At 29.9% G+C, this 16,595-nt stretch overlaps 1 protein-coding gene across 1 annotated transcript; it reads left to right on the top strand.

Annotated features, from left to right (window-relative positions):
* Positions 1–8,962: 8,962 nt before the first annotated feature.
* On the top strand, positions 8,963–12,370 carry OCT59_002632 (uncharacterized protein; the record flags this gene model as incomplete). Its single annotated transcript, XM_066145048.1, has 6 exons — positions 8,963–9,202; positions 9,280–9,343; positions 9,412–9,593; positions 9,675–9,996; positions 10,083–11,938; positions 12,134–12,370. The coding sequence occupies 6 exons, from the start codon at positions 8,963–8,965 to the stop codon at positions 12,368–12,370; spliced, it is 2,901 nt and encodes a 966-aa protein (XP_065995803.1).
* Between the last annotated feature and the right edge of the window lie 4,225 nt (positions 12,371–16,595).

Genomic DNA, 16,595 nt, shown 5'->3' with positions numbered 1-16,595 from the left:
ATATTTCAATAAGTGCATATATATGCTATGTATTTGTAAAGTTTTGTCAAATAATGGACCAATATTTTTACTCTTTAACTTCAAGATCTCGCTTAAATCACACTGAATTCATACATAGATCGCATTGAATAACAAAGGCACTACATTAGAATCCTACACTAACTAAAGTATTCTTATACTTTGGGAAGCAATAAAACGGTATTTTAAGACACTACATTATATATTTATATAAAAATATTTATATAATTTTTTTATTAGGCTTATTAATTCATTAATAATTAAATTTTTACGTTTATAGCTTTTAAAATGGAAAGGGAAGAAAAGAAATATTTTTAATAGGTTGTTATAAAGTTTATTTATTTATCGTTATGATCATATTATGGTTTTTTTTTATAAAATCTATCTAATTAATTTAATCTTTTTTAGATTTTGGACGCTATTTTAATCGAAATTTAGTTAAATACTATACGAAGGTTATAGTAGTTATGTGTTGTAATTGGGCGTGAATTTTGCCTGTGTGTTGTTTGCGTTTAGTTGATCGACGGATTTTTTTGTTGTTGTCGATAATAGTTTTCTCATGTTTTGAATTTATCAGAGCGAGACTTCTAAATGGTTTGATGTAAATCTTTGGTGAATTCCTTAATAAATTTGGTGAATAATTGATGGCGGATATGAGTTTGCCAATATAATTATAACATAGATATGTGAGGACAGTGAGGTTTATCTTGAGGAATGAGGTTATGAGCGAGTTAAGAAATTGGGTGATTATTTGTAAGCGAAATATGATGCGTGAGTGAATTGAAAATGTTAAATGTTGCGTTCGCGTGATGGATATCAAAAGTGAAAGCTAAGTCACTATTTGCCTAGAGGAGGGCCTAGAGGAGGTGTCTTTACATTTGGATATTTTATTAATCAAACTGGAGGATTGATCTTCGCGTGTGCATTTGTATCTGGTGAAGAGGAGCATTTCGGGCACAGTATTGGCCATGATGGATATAATCTTGGATAATTTACGGTTGGATATGTGTAATTATTTTTCTTGTCCGAGCGCTTAGATAGTTTAATCCTAATTTGGGTGAAATGTCAGTATATGCGACCTGATTTGATGGAGTCGTGGATTGGATGTAATGCAGAATTATTGACGAGACTTGTTGAAAATTTTGGCTTGAATTGGTATTTGCCCATTTTCTGATATTTTGGTCGATTATGTTGATGTGATTTCATGCAACAAATCCTAAAGAAGACGAAAAGAGTCTGTGATTGACGTCCTTGTTTAGATAATTTACAGCCGCGTCGCTGTATTCATTGTTGGAGCGATCTTTAACCTTGCGTAAAGTAAAGTAATAAATTCTTTTCTGTAACTAGATAGTAGATTAAATCCCAGTTCAGAAAGTTCTTTTTAAATTTTCTTCGTATGCTGAGCATTGGTGAATTAATAGTATTGTAGAATATTGTACGGGACCGTTAATAGTGTTGGACATACAGTATATCCGTAGTTTCCGCCTTGGTTGATGATGGTAGAAAATTGCCGTGCCTTTAATATTTCTTTTGGTGCTTGGATACCAGTTGAATTTAACCGAAACACATTCTACATTCATTGGTACTTAGAGCTTGTACTGAGCCATCAGTATAAAAATAAATTGATCATATGCAGCAAAACGTTTACCTATGGTTATTAAATTATTAATATATTGAAGAATTTGGAATCTATTGAGATGAGAGTCATAGTTATGTGATTTGTAGGAATGTTAATGTAGATAAACGTTGTAACTAAGGTGTTTTAATCTACAGAAAGGTTTTTTTTCCTAAGTAAAAGGGTGAAGTCAAGTCACTTGGAGGTATGTTGTAATGTTCTCTATATGTAATAGGATTGATGATGACGATTCCTGAGCTATGATTTTTCCGATTTTTTCGATTTGTGGTTTAAATTTTGGACAGGGTAATCTTTTTGTTTAAGAGTACGGAACCAGTCGTAGCCTTTCCTTTGAAGTTGTTGTTTTAATTTCTTGCCAAGTCAATAAGTATAAAAAATGTACCAAATTATCACGTGATTTTCTGTCATTGGAGGATTTCATTAAAAAAGTTTGATTTATGTAAGCCCTTTTATTATCACAAAAAACATAATACAACTCACTAATATTAACGACTCAAATGGGCTTTGGATGGGTAATAGATTAACTACCAACTCCAACTTTAACTTTTGATGCTTCTTCGAGACAATTTCCATCTTCTACCAAAGCGGAAGCGTTGGCAATTTGTATAGCCTTTGCAGTATGCCCTAAACACTGAGATCGACATATATACTGATTCACAATGTTGTATCAACTAATTTAATTCATTTAACTCTACAAATGACGCCTCGGAGCTCCTTAAAAATCAAACAATTGTTTAATTTGGTGCGCGATCTCGTACCTTATCAAAACTCAAACGTTATCGGAACCCTACATAAAGAAGGTTAAAGCGCACTCCGGTTTCGTCTTAACGAAGCGGGTGATGAACAAGCAAAAATTGGACTCTCTTTCCAAAATTACCTTAACATCAACTCACGTAACAGCACATTGATTACCACGAACATCACTTGGGCCCAACCCATTCTAATTGACCGCGATGTTCGCAAAACGGTCAGAAAAATCTTCCAAAACATTCGATTTAACAAGTTCCTGCAACATTCCAAAATATCAAGGACGAAATCAACTGGAGATGGATCAAAGAATAGATCAACTTTAACCCATATTCACGTCGTTTTTCACTCAAATTATTCAAATTGATTAGTTATCACATTAAATCATTAACAGAACTTTTACCTATTACTGACATTATACATAGAAATTATCCGTCCCTCATTCCAGAAGGTCTAAAATATTTCACTGCAATGAACTCATAGATACCAACAAATATCCATGGACTTGTCCCAAGATAGTTGGTTAAAAAACATTTGCATCAAACACATAACATTCTCACTGCAACTCTTACTCAAACTGCGACAAATTGCAATCGATCGTTAAAGATTCAGTAGAACGCACTTTTCAACTGGACTCGAGATCATACCTCTGATACAACTACAACTAACGAACAACACCCATTATTCCGCCTGTTTCACAATTTGGTCCCGTAAGAGGAAGAGGGAAGTCCTTATTGGAATTTTCACCATGCATATAAACTCGTCACTCAATATACTCTTACCTTTCTTATTGACATTCACGGCGAATTTATACCAACAAAATTTGAAACTTCACTGTGATATGTTCAATGAACACGACTATACAACCTAACAAACAAGGATTTCGAATCACACTCTACCTCTCGTATCTCTCAACGAACGTCACTACGTAATATTTCACGTAATCGCATTCGCCACAATTTCGTATCTGGTATACTATTCTCCCGAAAGTCCGAAACAACGCTATTGCATCATCTTTTGCGCATTTTCAATTTTGGATACGTGGTTCCTTTTTATTTTTATTTTTCTTCTTCCAATTCTTTTCAGCCCCATAGTTTAGTTCATCATTCGTAAATAGATTTATAGCAGCGACATAGTTCTCTGTTTATAGGTCGCCCATTTCATTTATTTCCGAAGGATGGTTTGCTCTAGGGTGAATGGCAGTATAGTGTCCGTAGTTTTGGTTTTTCCTTTATTCTTGGATATAAAATAATTAAAATAAATAAAGCGCTGATTTCATTTTTTTGTCATTATCTTACGTGATCAAATCATTAAAAGTTTAAATATTTATATCATTTATTAAGGAACAATCTATTTTTATTTAAAAAGAAAATAACATATAAATTTTTTTTTTCCTAGTAATACGCATTTCTTTATTAGAAAATGTTATATACGTAAATTTTAAATTATAAATGTATTGCAACTTATTGAATTGGGAAGGGCCATCATTTAATTTTCAAAAGTTTGAGACCCTGTTATTATCTATTTTAAGGAAAAGATTTTAGTTTTATAATTGATAAATCAAGTCTTATGCAGATTAACAAAAAGATTTAGAATACATCTTTAAAATTGGCAATAAGAAATATTAGTCAGTCGCATCCTTTAGCAAAATACAAATTATTTTCACCTATTAAATTTAATTTGGTATCGAGTAACCCACCGACCTACCCGTAGGACACTTCAATAACTTAACAACTCGTTAAACCATTCTATGTTACATTATTACACTAACTATTGCAGGAAATAAATATTTGAAATAGTTTTTTACATAGTACAATTTGTTACAGTAGTACATTTTTAGTATCTTTTCATAATTCACATAATTTTATGTAATGTTTTCCTTTGTTAAACGAATTTTATGTATAAAAAGGTAAACTCTTTTTGACCAAAGTTATTCCCGATGCAACGCTATACGGTAATATTCGCTCATACTTTTCGTTAGTGTTATTAAGTAACCGTGCAACTCAAAAAAAGTATAATTTGATACTACATTTCAATAACAGCAGTATGCGATCTATGCAAAAAATATACTGATCTAACTCATCTAACGCGTTGCCTAATTATTCTAAAATTTTTATTAAATCCTTTCCTCCTATTTTAAATCTTTCTGTATATTATTAACTTGAATCAAAATTTGTGGATCAACTGAAATTCTTTTCAAAACCTATGGGATCGTTACTAACGCTTCTCCTTTACGTCCTTCGTCATCAGTCATCACGCCAATCGATTTAGCCTGTAATCATCACAAATACCATCTTGTTTGATGGATATTTATCTAGGTTCCCGGAATATATATAGAGAGGTAGGGTACATTATTGCTCGTCGTCATAGCAATTTTTTACGAGGTAATTTTGATTTGCGTACAATCTATGAATTTTTTAACTAAAGTCATGTTATTTATTTGCGTATTTTAATTGGGTATTTTAATACAGATGATCTCTGCGATATTTCCAACTTATCATCATTTTTGTCGTTGAAAAATGTCAATGTCTTTTTTTGCATTTTATTAATTTTACTAATAGTATAATTTACGATAATAAAACAATTAATGTTTGCGGTCTATAAGTTCGACGAATTCAAAACGGAATTAACAGTTAAGGAAAAAGGTTTCATCGATACAAGAAAAAGTGAACGGAAAAGAGTAGAGAATATAATTATGGTGAAGATCACACATCCAAGTGAAGATGAAGAAAATCAAACCAGTACAAGAAGTAAATACGATGAACGCATCTTTTAACAGTAGATTACAAAAACCTGTTAAAGCAGAAGTTAATCAAAAAGATAGTAAGAAACGCGTTAACAGGAAAGTGATAGAGACAATAGAGAACAGTTTCAACACGTAATATAAAAAAAATTAAGGTAATCAGCAAAAGATCAAAAATATATAGATACAGTATAACTAAAAAAAAGTCACATTCTCCCTCAATACCACGCCTTCATACTTTCCAATGAACCCCGGTTTTACTTTATTATATGATTAATAAAGTATTGCGTTTTATCACCAAAGGACTATACTAATTTTGGCCCCTAGTTCCATTGATGAACCGGGTTCGATTGATCAACATCTGGAATAATCATCCGGACCCATGTCTTCTGCCGTCATTACATGGAACCCGAGCTAATTCCACATCGGATCCAATGGGAACCTGGGGCGAAAATTAGTATAGCCGATATTAAAGTCGGGGAATTTATCGCCATTTTCGAATTATTGTATAATTGTAAAATAAAAAAATAAATTTTTTCAAAAACCTGCAAAAACAGTAAATTTTATTGCTTATTATAAAATTTTGCCATCCCCTGACCTCTATATAAATATTTAGAGTTCCTATTTATCTTCATCAATATCTATTTATTAATAAGCTCTGTCCATTAAATTATTAAATATCCTTATGATTTTACAGAATACACCCTATATTTTTTTGCTTCTATCATTCTATCTGTTTCTCCTTCTTTTGTAGAAGGACCTTTACTTCCTTGGTTAACTTCCACGTATACTGCTGACGCATTCGCGCGGAGCTAGATGAATATGAGATCCATCTTACTAAAAATATACGTTCATTTTCTGTGAGTACTATGTTGAAATTCCTTTTTGAAATAATTCATCACTTTTGGTATTAGATACAGATGCATATCTGCCCTAATCGACTGAGATTTGAATAAACGGTTATTAATTTTTCTGGAATTAATTATCTAACAATCGTAATTATAGACTTGATTTGTTTTAATTTTCGAAGATTTTTGTTTGTTGGCAAGTACATGATTGATCAAGCCTTCTTTGTTTGCTCGTTTTACCTGATAGGCTTTTAGCTTATGTGGAGATTCTTGAGAAGACCAATTTCCATAATTCTGTCTTTATCTGTGAACTTCGTTATAATTTCCATTTGAGGTCAGCACCTTGCATTTTTTCATCTGAGTTGAACAATATTTGTATGATGAAAGTATATGTTCGTGTAATAACTTCTGCTTCTAAGTAAAAAAGTGAACATCTTAAAGGTTTTTATTAACATACCTACTATGACCGATGTGAAAGACTTACATAATGTTTTAGGTCACGTTTATCCACAGAACTTCCGGAATGATGCTAAGTTGGAAAAAGTTTTCCAATTGAATTATATGATAATTCTTTATAAAATTCTTATTTTTTGACAGACTGTATGTAAAAATTATGTTCTTTATTTTTGCAAGAAGCAAATTTTCTGGGTAGGACCATATTATTGCCAAAAATAGAATAATATTAATCGTGATAGTTTGAACTCTATAACTCCAAGGAATGAGAAATGTCAGGAAAACCTGGCCACCTAGGATCTCAAGGATAATTCAACTCTCCCGGCGTAACTATCGAAAAAAACTCGAACAAGCGATTTATAAAATTTATGATAGTTGAATTCCAGTTATTTCATTTATCACCCTAAACATTCCATTCCTTATCTAACCCTAAGCAACTCCAATATAACGTTAACTTTAAGGTTAATCTTTCAGCTCAAACCAACCTTCCTAATCCTTATCCTAATCCTATGCTTACCCTAATCCTAAGCAACCCTAAAACGTCATTATATAGATTTTTTAACTTATAAAACAATTAATTTAAACTGAAACTATTAAACAGAAACTAAGTTATTATTTTATTAAAATAAAATGTAATGTTGATTTAAATAATAAATTAATTCAATCTGTATTAAAAACTAAAGAAGATAATTTACAATGGTATATATAATAAGTGTTATTAGTAAAAAAAGTTCATCAAAATTGAACTACTAGATGCTGAAAAAATCACAAAATGGTTATTTGTAGTGTGCAATTTTCTGCAGGTTTTCATATTTCCTGCAAGTTTTGAATTATACATTTTGTTCTGTAAATTCAAATAATGTTTTTAAGGCGTCTTTCAAATAGAATTCCGTTATAAAGAAAACAAGCCAACTTTCATTTTAAAAATAATTTTATATTCCTTGATTGGACTTCTTGATCACGGGCTTCAATGCGGGGAGGCGTACTAGAACCGAAGGAGATTTCAGATCGGGGTAGGGGAGGAGGCATGAAAAGAAAGTTTAAATAACAGAAATAATAGATTAAAATGTATTTATCTATAACTGCGCCGTATATAACAAAATCACATGCTCAAAAATCACATGCCCAAGCTTTTACGCTGTGGATAATTCAAAAATGTTCATAATTTTGATTTACAGTATAATATTGGAAACAAATGAAATTTCTGATGTAATATAGAGTAAATCTAGTACCCAGGATGATATTAATAATTATAGGTGAAATATCTGATATAGTAACATAATATTTTTTTTTAAAAAAAACCCCAGGATAATAGTCTACGTTAATACAAATAAACCTAAACATTTATTATCTATCCCGAGACAAAATTATCATTGTAAATCTATATATAACCTATATCCCAAAACAACTAAAATAAAATATGAATAACTAAACTAACTAGACAAATGTATTAATATTTTTGATTTGGAAAAAAATTTTTTTTTCGTGAATTCACGTGACTCATTTACCTATAACTAACCCATTCCTCATTTCCTTTCAACTCTCCGTTTTTTCTTCACTACCTTATTCGTTAGACTACTCTGTAATCTTCTTTCACTCTCACTTATTAAAACCTCTCTTCGGTTCTAAACCTTTTGGTGAAATTCTAGTATACTTTTGTATAACTTCATGTTTTTCTGCTATACCAATTAATTTATAATTTTCTTGCGTCTTTTCTAACGCTCCTGGACTCGTATCTGACACGCTAACGCCTAGCTTTTTACACACTTTATTTGCCGCAGCAACTACCAAAACTTCCTATTCCATTTTATCACCTGTTTCTACAAAAATTCGTTCCAATTCATCAATTTTTTTCGTCTAGCTTTGATTTTTTGTAGCTGAAAAATTATCCTGTGTAAGGAATTTTATCTGTTAATTTAATATTAATTTAAGCGTGAAATCTCAAGCTCCCTTTTTTTATGCCTTTTATAAATTAATTTTACTAAAAAGGCATATATAGTATCCCCCCTATCTACTTTATTCTCATCTAGTGTTGTGGCACTATGTCTCAGGTGATTATTTTGAAGTCGTGCATTTGACGTAATTTTCACGGACTGTATATAAACTTATTTGGTGGTATTTTATGTAAAGGTGTAATCGCCGATCATTGTGCAGATTATTAAACTACTTCAGGAATAAATAAAAAATTAAATGTTTCCAATTATGCAGATCGGCGTGTTTCAAATTTATTAAAAGAAATATATTTATTATAATAGTAATATTTCAAAATTTTTTTTTTAAAAAAATTAGCCATAGAAAACTTCATATATTTACTGTATATATGATTCAGAAGAGAAATGGAGAAATTTGGGCGTAACTTTGTTATTCGCACTTAAAATTCTGTACGACGTTAAATTAGCAATTGTTTATCGGATGAAATAAAATTTTCATAATGTTACACTGAATATTGATTGCATGATCATATGATCTCAAAGATATAAGCCATATAATTTTTTTTTTCCTTCAAGCATTTTAAACATGGCTGAAAATCATTTGATTCAAATAAGCGACCTTTCATTATATAATATTGAAAAAGTTATTAAAGAGGAACATTTAAATTATTATGATTATAAAAAATTTAGTCATATTGAACAAATTGGTATAGGAGGATTTGGAAAAGTTTATCGTGCAGATTGGAAAAATGGTTTAGAACAACGTTTAGCATTGAAATCTTTTTATAATCTTAACAATGATATTTTAAAAGAAATTATTCATGAAGTAAATATAAATTATAAATTACTAATTAATATTTACCTTTTATGTTTCTTATTCACATTTTATATTTTCTATTTAAGATTAAACTTGAACGAGATCATAAAAATGTTATTCGTTGCTATGGGATTACAAAATTTCCATCAGGTACAAATAAATTAATTATTTTTGTTGTTTATGTTATTTTGTCTCTTATAATAATGAAAAAATTTCAGAGAATCCGGGGCCATCAGAAAATATTTTGCTTGTAATGGAATATGCCAATGGCGGTACACTTCAGGATTATTTGAAGAAAGAATTCAATAAGCTTACTTGGAATAGTAAATACGATTTAGCATATCAGTTGGCTTGCGGCGTATCATTTTTACATGAAGAAGAAATTGTACATTGTGGTTTGGTAATTTGTATAATATATAACTATTTATTGATTTTAACATTTATAAGAATACATTTTCAACTTGTTATTTATTATTAATAGCATTCTGGAAATGTATTAGTACACCAAAATAAAATTAAACTAGCTGATTTTGGATTATCAAAAAAAATGGAAACAATATCTAAATCTCAATCAAAAAGTGTAATTCCTTATATTGATCCACAATCTATTATTAAACAACAATACACTTTAAATGAAAAGAGTGATGTTTACAGTATTGGTGTGCTTTTGTGGGAGATATCCAGTGGTCAAAAACCGTTTTCTAATTTATCATATGACTTTAGTTTGGCTCTGCAAATCTCGCAAGGTCTTAGAGAAAATATTGTTCCGGATACCCCAAATTATTATTCTAATCTATATACTGGTAATTATAACTTTTCTTTTTTTAGAATAACATATATACTTTATTTCTCTAATTATATATTTGATATTAACTAAATAATTCTTTAGAATGTTGGGATAATGATCCAAGTAATCGACCAACTACAAAACAAGTAGTGGAAAGATTGAGAAAAATTATTAATAGTACCAATCCAAACTCAAATGATATTAATTTCATAAATGACCAATCATCACTTGAACATGCCGAAATTATTCAAAACTCAAAAACGAATATAAATTCAGGAAACAGCTTTACAATAAAATCAGGTTGCGATGAACTCAAGGATAGTTCTCAAAATAGGACCGTATCTATACGAGATGATATTGACATAACAGTTCAAATAGGTGATGATAATTCACAACAATTAGTTCATTTAAATCTTAAGGATAAATTATCAAGTATTCGGGGAAAACTTGAACATCACAGTATGATTAAAATGGATGATGCATTATTATTTGCTAAAAGCAACAACCAAAATTATGCGCTCATAGCAAGAGAAGAAGAAGATAAGATAATTTTGGCAGAAATTATGGATACAGAAAATAAAATTTTATATTTAAGAAAAAATTCAGTAAGGTCAGACATAACAGTTAAGATTGTATCACTACCTAACTTAAATGATTATTCTTCATCAAATGTAAATTTTAATCTTAAAGATAAGTTATCAAGTATTCGTGAAAAACTCAAACAAAGTAATGTCAAAATGAATGATACATTATCATTTGCAAACAGTTCAATGGCTGAAATATCAAGAGAGGACGAAGAGAAGATTATTTTAAAAGAAATTATTGATACAAAAAGTAATACTTTATATTTAATAAAACCTGATTACCAATTTTTGATAAACAAACTAAAACTTGAGTATGGACGTACTATATCTTTAGACAGAGCTAATAAGAAAGCATTTAAAATAAAGGATTACGATATAACTGAAATTGCTGATGAACACAAATATACTAAAATTGATTTAAAGGAAGGGCAATTTATGGAAAAAGATATCTTTTTATTTGAAGATATTGATACAAATAAAAGAACTAGTAATTCAACTTGTACTGTCATTGAATATAGCAAAGTATCCTTAAAATTCAAAATAGAACCTGATCCAGAATTCGTCAAAGCTGTAGTAGATGCTATAGAGTCTAAAGATCCTAGAAAATTTAGAAAGATTACAGAAGAATTTGGTAAATTCGTTCCAAAAGAAGAAGTTATTCTGGGGGCAAGAGCTTATTTTGTTGATACAAATACAGGTGATTCTAGTAAAAATTGTACAAGATATACAAACTTTAAATTAATTGGAGGAAAGAAATTTATATCTAAAGATTTTAATGAAACAGAATGGCGTGAATCTTTGGAAGAATTTAGAAATTGGGATTGCATAAAAATTAAAAATCCAACTAGCATTTTTTATCATTTACCTGAAAATTTACGTGAGGAAATCTTATCATTGGTTGGAAAGAAAATTCTTTATTTAAGTACAGAAAGTTATGAATATAAATTACTTAAACCTGGAAGTCATAAAATTTTAGAATTAAAAAACGTATCAAAAGATATTTTAGAAATTCTTCAAGATAAAAATGCAGATTGTAGTATTTTTGCAACGGTTGTTGATAAAAAGAAAGCGAATAATGATATTTTTAACTGTCAGATCTTTTGGCCACCAAATCAAGAACCAAAACTTATAATTCATTGTATTCAAAAAAAATTTAAAGAACGTAAATGTAATTTGAAAATCATGTTAATGATTATTGGTTATGATTTAAATTTTAACTTTGATCGCCCAGATTTTAATATTCAAATTAAGGTTGAAAGACACGATTATAGTGCATCAAAGAATCAAACTCAAAAGTATCCATTAGAATCAGATTCAACTCATTGTTTTGGAATTCCTGTATTAAGAAAATTGGATGATTCAAATAACTCTCTTGTAATAGGACATCAATTTTATAATTTTGGAAATGATGAAAATAAAAGAACTGGATTATACACATTTTCTTATTGTTTGAAAAAAAATCATTTCGTTTATTTACCTGATTTTACTTTTTACACATTTGTCATCATGAATTATAGTTCTAATTATACTGGGATGTCATCTTTAAATCATACTAAATTTATTAATAAGTTCTTAACTAAGCGTGATTCCTTAAAACCAAAATTTATTAGTTTGTATTCTACAAAAGAAAATAATTGCGACCCAGTTTTACTAAAACAAAAATCTAATGAACTTGATGGAATTAAAATAAAATACTTTAAAATCACTAATTGCAGAAATAATGATTGTATTTGTAAAAATAAGATATCAAAAGGTAATTTCAAATATGCATATTTTGATCCAAATCAAGGTCAGTATTTTTCTTAAAAAAAATTATTTTGTTGGCTAATTTTTATTATTTAATAAGCAATTTCTTTTATTATCACTATACTGTAGATAAAAATTTAATTTCTTATATGGAAAATTTGAAATTAAATAATTAGTTATTGATATTTTACCTAAAATGTATAGTTTAAATTAAATGTATTTATTCATTTATTTCTATTATTTATATATTTTTATTTATTTGTATTTCTATCTATTTGTGTATTTCTATTTATTTGTACAATATTGGTCGTGTACTCTGTGTATCTTAATAAATTAAATATATCATTCTTTATAAATAATAAAGAACGTGTATCAGATTTATTGAATTGACTGAATTATCTGAATATCCACGAATATTGAAATTGATAATAATGTATGGCGTTCACACTAGGGTTGGATCGTTTGGATCGGTCACATCCGGTCCAGTTTAGTCCTAAAAAGAACGGTCTTCCAGATAGATGAACCGGTCTTTTAACCAAACTTTTAATTATGGTCCTTAATGATTTCAAATTTTATAATGTCGTATATTGTTGGGATAATGATCATTGATCAGCAAGACAATGAAATACAGGTCGCACTAAAATTTTGACATTAATTATTATTTATTACCTTTGTTTTCATTGTAATCAAAGTATGCCCTGTAAAAAATCTGATCCGTGTTTTATCTTTCCATGTTTTTTCCGTGAATGTATCATTTTCATGGAATTAATAGCCTTAAATCATGGAAATTTTCATCTCGCTAACACAGATATCCGTGAATGTATCATTTTCACGGAATTTTTACGGAAGACACGGAGAAATAATGGAAATATTCGGATAAAAATTTTTTATAGGGATGATTCAAGTGAAATCTCAAAATTTAAGAATAAAATTGCTGGTCGTTTTTTTGCAAAATTTAAAACCTCATATATTTATTGAAATATTAAAAAGAATTGTAAAACTATCGTAACGATAATAAAACTAACACTAGGAAACGGGAACCGTTGTAAGTCCAGAGCGAAAAACTAAATTTACGATTTCATTGGCGATGATCACGTGGCGGACAGAGAAATTCACGGGGTCGATTTTTTTTCATAGTGCGTTGTTGACCCCTATTTTTACAACCCGGACTAGCCCGTACTTGGAAATTAACCTAAAGTGCCCGCCCGACCCAGCCCGGACTATTATAATATTAATTTATTGCAAAGCAAAAATCGGCCAACTTAATTTTGGTTAGTTTAATTTCGGCTGGAATTAAGACGGTTTTGGCCAGAATTACGAAAATCCGGGTTTAAACGAAAAATCATGTGCCAGTCCAAACCCGGATCCGGGTCCCGTTTGCAGCCTCTAAGGGTGCATGAAATTGATTTAAAGCATGTAAGGAATTGAATGATATTGAAATTACAAATATCAAAAATAGTAATTTGCTTATCATTTTATTTGATGAAAAATTTTGTATAATCGGTTCCAACCCGGACTGGTAATAGAACAATTAAATGATTATTACGCTGTATCCTGGACCGAAGATCAGGGATTTCTTGAAAATATTGTAAGTTTCTTAATTGCATTTCCGGTACGCAGCATAAAATGAAGCGAACCAATCACAGCAAATCTCGATGGCGATATTCTTGAGTTACGTGATGGCATATTCCAAAATTGGGTTTATTTTTAATGCAATCTGGCGAAAGGGTAAGAAGGTCTTGCATTGCATAAGGTTCATTATTCTTTTGGAATAAACTATTGGAAAAAATAATAAGGCAATTACAATTGAACTTCTAGAAGTAGAATTCCTTTTTCTAAGCTATTTTTCTTTGTGTAGCTGATTTTCTTTGCGCCTTTCACAAAGAAATAAAAAAAAAAATCAATAAATTTGATTACATAACTGGGTAAAACCAACTTTTTGATTCGCGCCTTTCACAAAGAAATAAAAAAAAAATCAATAAATTTGATTACATAACTGGGTAAAACCAACTTTTTGTTTCGCGCAATCTAATTTAAATAAAATATATCACGTGGTATATTTATTAGGTTTAAAGTTTGTAGCTTTAGTCTACTTAATGTATTACTGTAGAATTTCTGATGTTTATTATAAAAATAAAAATAAAAATAATATGATTTTATTTTTTGTTATGCAACGAGTCTTAATGACTAGTAAATAAAGAATAATGACTCTTGTCAATGTGAAACAATAACAACAATTTTTTTTTTCTTTAACGTATTTGGTAACTTAAATAAAAATAATCTAACGTTTATTGGGATGATCGAGGCGTCAAAATATTTTTTTTTCTTCATTTTTGGATAATGGTGCAGCTAGCCGAAAAACGGAGCAGAATTCCTGATTACCGATCATCCGGACCCGGTTCAATCGCAGAAAATCCCCTGGAATTCCACGACGATCTACACCTGAGCCACTTTTGAGCCGGTCCGGATCACGTTGCGGCAAATTATTTTTCGGCCAACTACACCATTATATTTTTAAATTGGTAACTTTGAATAAAAATAATCTAACGTTAATTGGAATGATCGGTCAATAAAAGATTTATGTGGTATCAACATTCATTACGTCATATTTTCTTTGTTAACCAAATTTAGTTTTATTGTACTATTTTTTACGACCCAAAAGATTTCAATTTTCAATGGAATTAGACTTTGCAGATTGTGGAGGTTTGACTATCGGGAAAGAAATTATTGAAGGAAATTTTATAAATTGGACCAGCGGGAATAAAGTAATTGATGATTACATTCAAGAAAATTTCTATTATTAATATATTTCTATTTATTTGTATTCCTATCTATTTATGTATTTCTATTTATTTGTACAATATTGGTCGTGTTCTCTGTGTAACTTAATAAATTAAATGTATCATTCTTTATAAATAATAAAGAACGTGTATCAGATTTATTGAATTAATTGAATTATCTGAATATCCACGAATATTGAAATTGATAACAATGTATGGCGTTCATACTAGGGTTGGATCGGTTGGATCGGTCCCGTCCGGTCCAGTTCGGTCCTAAAAAGACCGGTCTTTCGGATAGATGGACCGGTCTATTAACCAAACTTTTAACTATGGTCCTTAATGATTTCAAATTTTATAATGTCGTATATTGTTGGGATAATGATAATTGATCAGCAACACAACGAAATACAGGTCGCACTAAAATTTTGACATTAATTATTATTTATTACCTTTGTTTTCATTGTAATCAAAGTATGATTCAAGTGAAATCTCAAAATTTAAGAATAAAATTGCTGGTCGTTTTTTGCAAAATTTAAAACCTCATATATTTATTGAAATATTAAAAAGAATTGTAAAACTATCGTAACGATAATAAAACTAACACTAGGAAACGGGAACTGTAAGTCCAGAGCGAAAAACTAAAATTTACAATTTCATTGGGCGACGATCACGTGGCGGACAGAGAAATTCTACAAGATCGATTTTTTTTTTCATAGTGCGTAATGGAGATCTGCCCGCACTTGGAAATTAACCTAAAGTGCCCGCCCGCCGGCCCGGACTATTATTATATTAATTTGTTGTAAAACAAAAAAAATCGGCCAACTTAATTTTGGTCAGTTTAATTTCGGCCGGAATTAAGACGATTTAGGCCAGAATTACGAAAATCAACGAAAAATCATGTGCCCGGTCGAGTGAATTTTGAAGGAAAGTTTGCCGGATCCGGGTTTTCAGGTTCCGGGCCCTGTTCGCAAGCCACTAGTTCGTAGACATATATTGTCGCTCCGGATAAATCAATTTTAATTGATTGACATCAATTTTTTTATTTCTCGTACTTGAAAACTTTATTAATAATAGGTAATTTGTTTATCATTTTATTTGATGAAAAATTTTGTATAATCGGTCCCAGCCCGGACTGGTAGTAAAATAATTAAAATAATTATTACGATGTATCCTGGACCGATTTCTTAAAATATTGTAATTTTCTTAATTGCATTTTCAGTACGCAGCATGAAACGAAGTGAACCAATTACAGCAAATCTCGATTGATGATATTTTGGAGTTACATGACAGCATATTATTCCCAAAATTGGATTCATTTTTAATGCAAGTTGGCGAAAGGGCTGAGGAGACCTTGTATTGCATAAGGTTCGTTATTCTTTTTGGAATAAACTATTGGAAAAAATAATAAGGCAATTACAATTGGAAAGATCTTCTAGAAGTAAAATTCCTTTTTCTAAGCTATTTTTCTTTTGTGCAGCTGATTTTCTTTGCGCGAGAAATTATAA

Source organism: Rhizophagus irregularis, chromosome 11 (assembly GCF_026210795.1).
Source record: "Rhizophagus irregularis chromosome 11, complete sequence".
Classification (NCBI taxonomy): domain Eukaryota; kingdom Fungi; phylum Glomeromycota; class Glomeromycetes; order Glomerales; family Glomeraceae; genus Rhizophagus; species Rhizophagus irregularis.
This window is presented reverse-complemented; position numbering and strand designations above follow the sequence as displayed.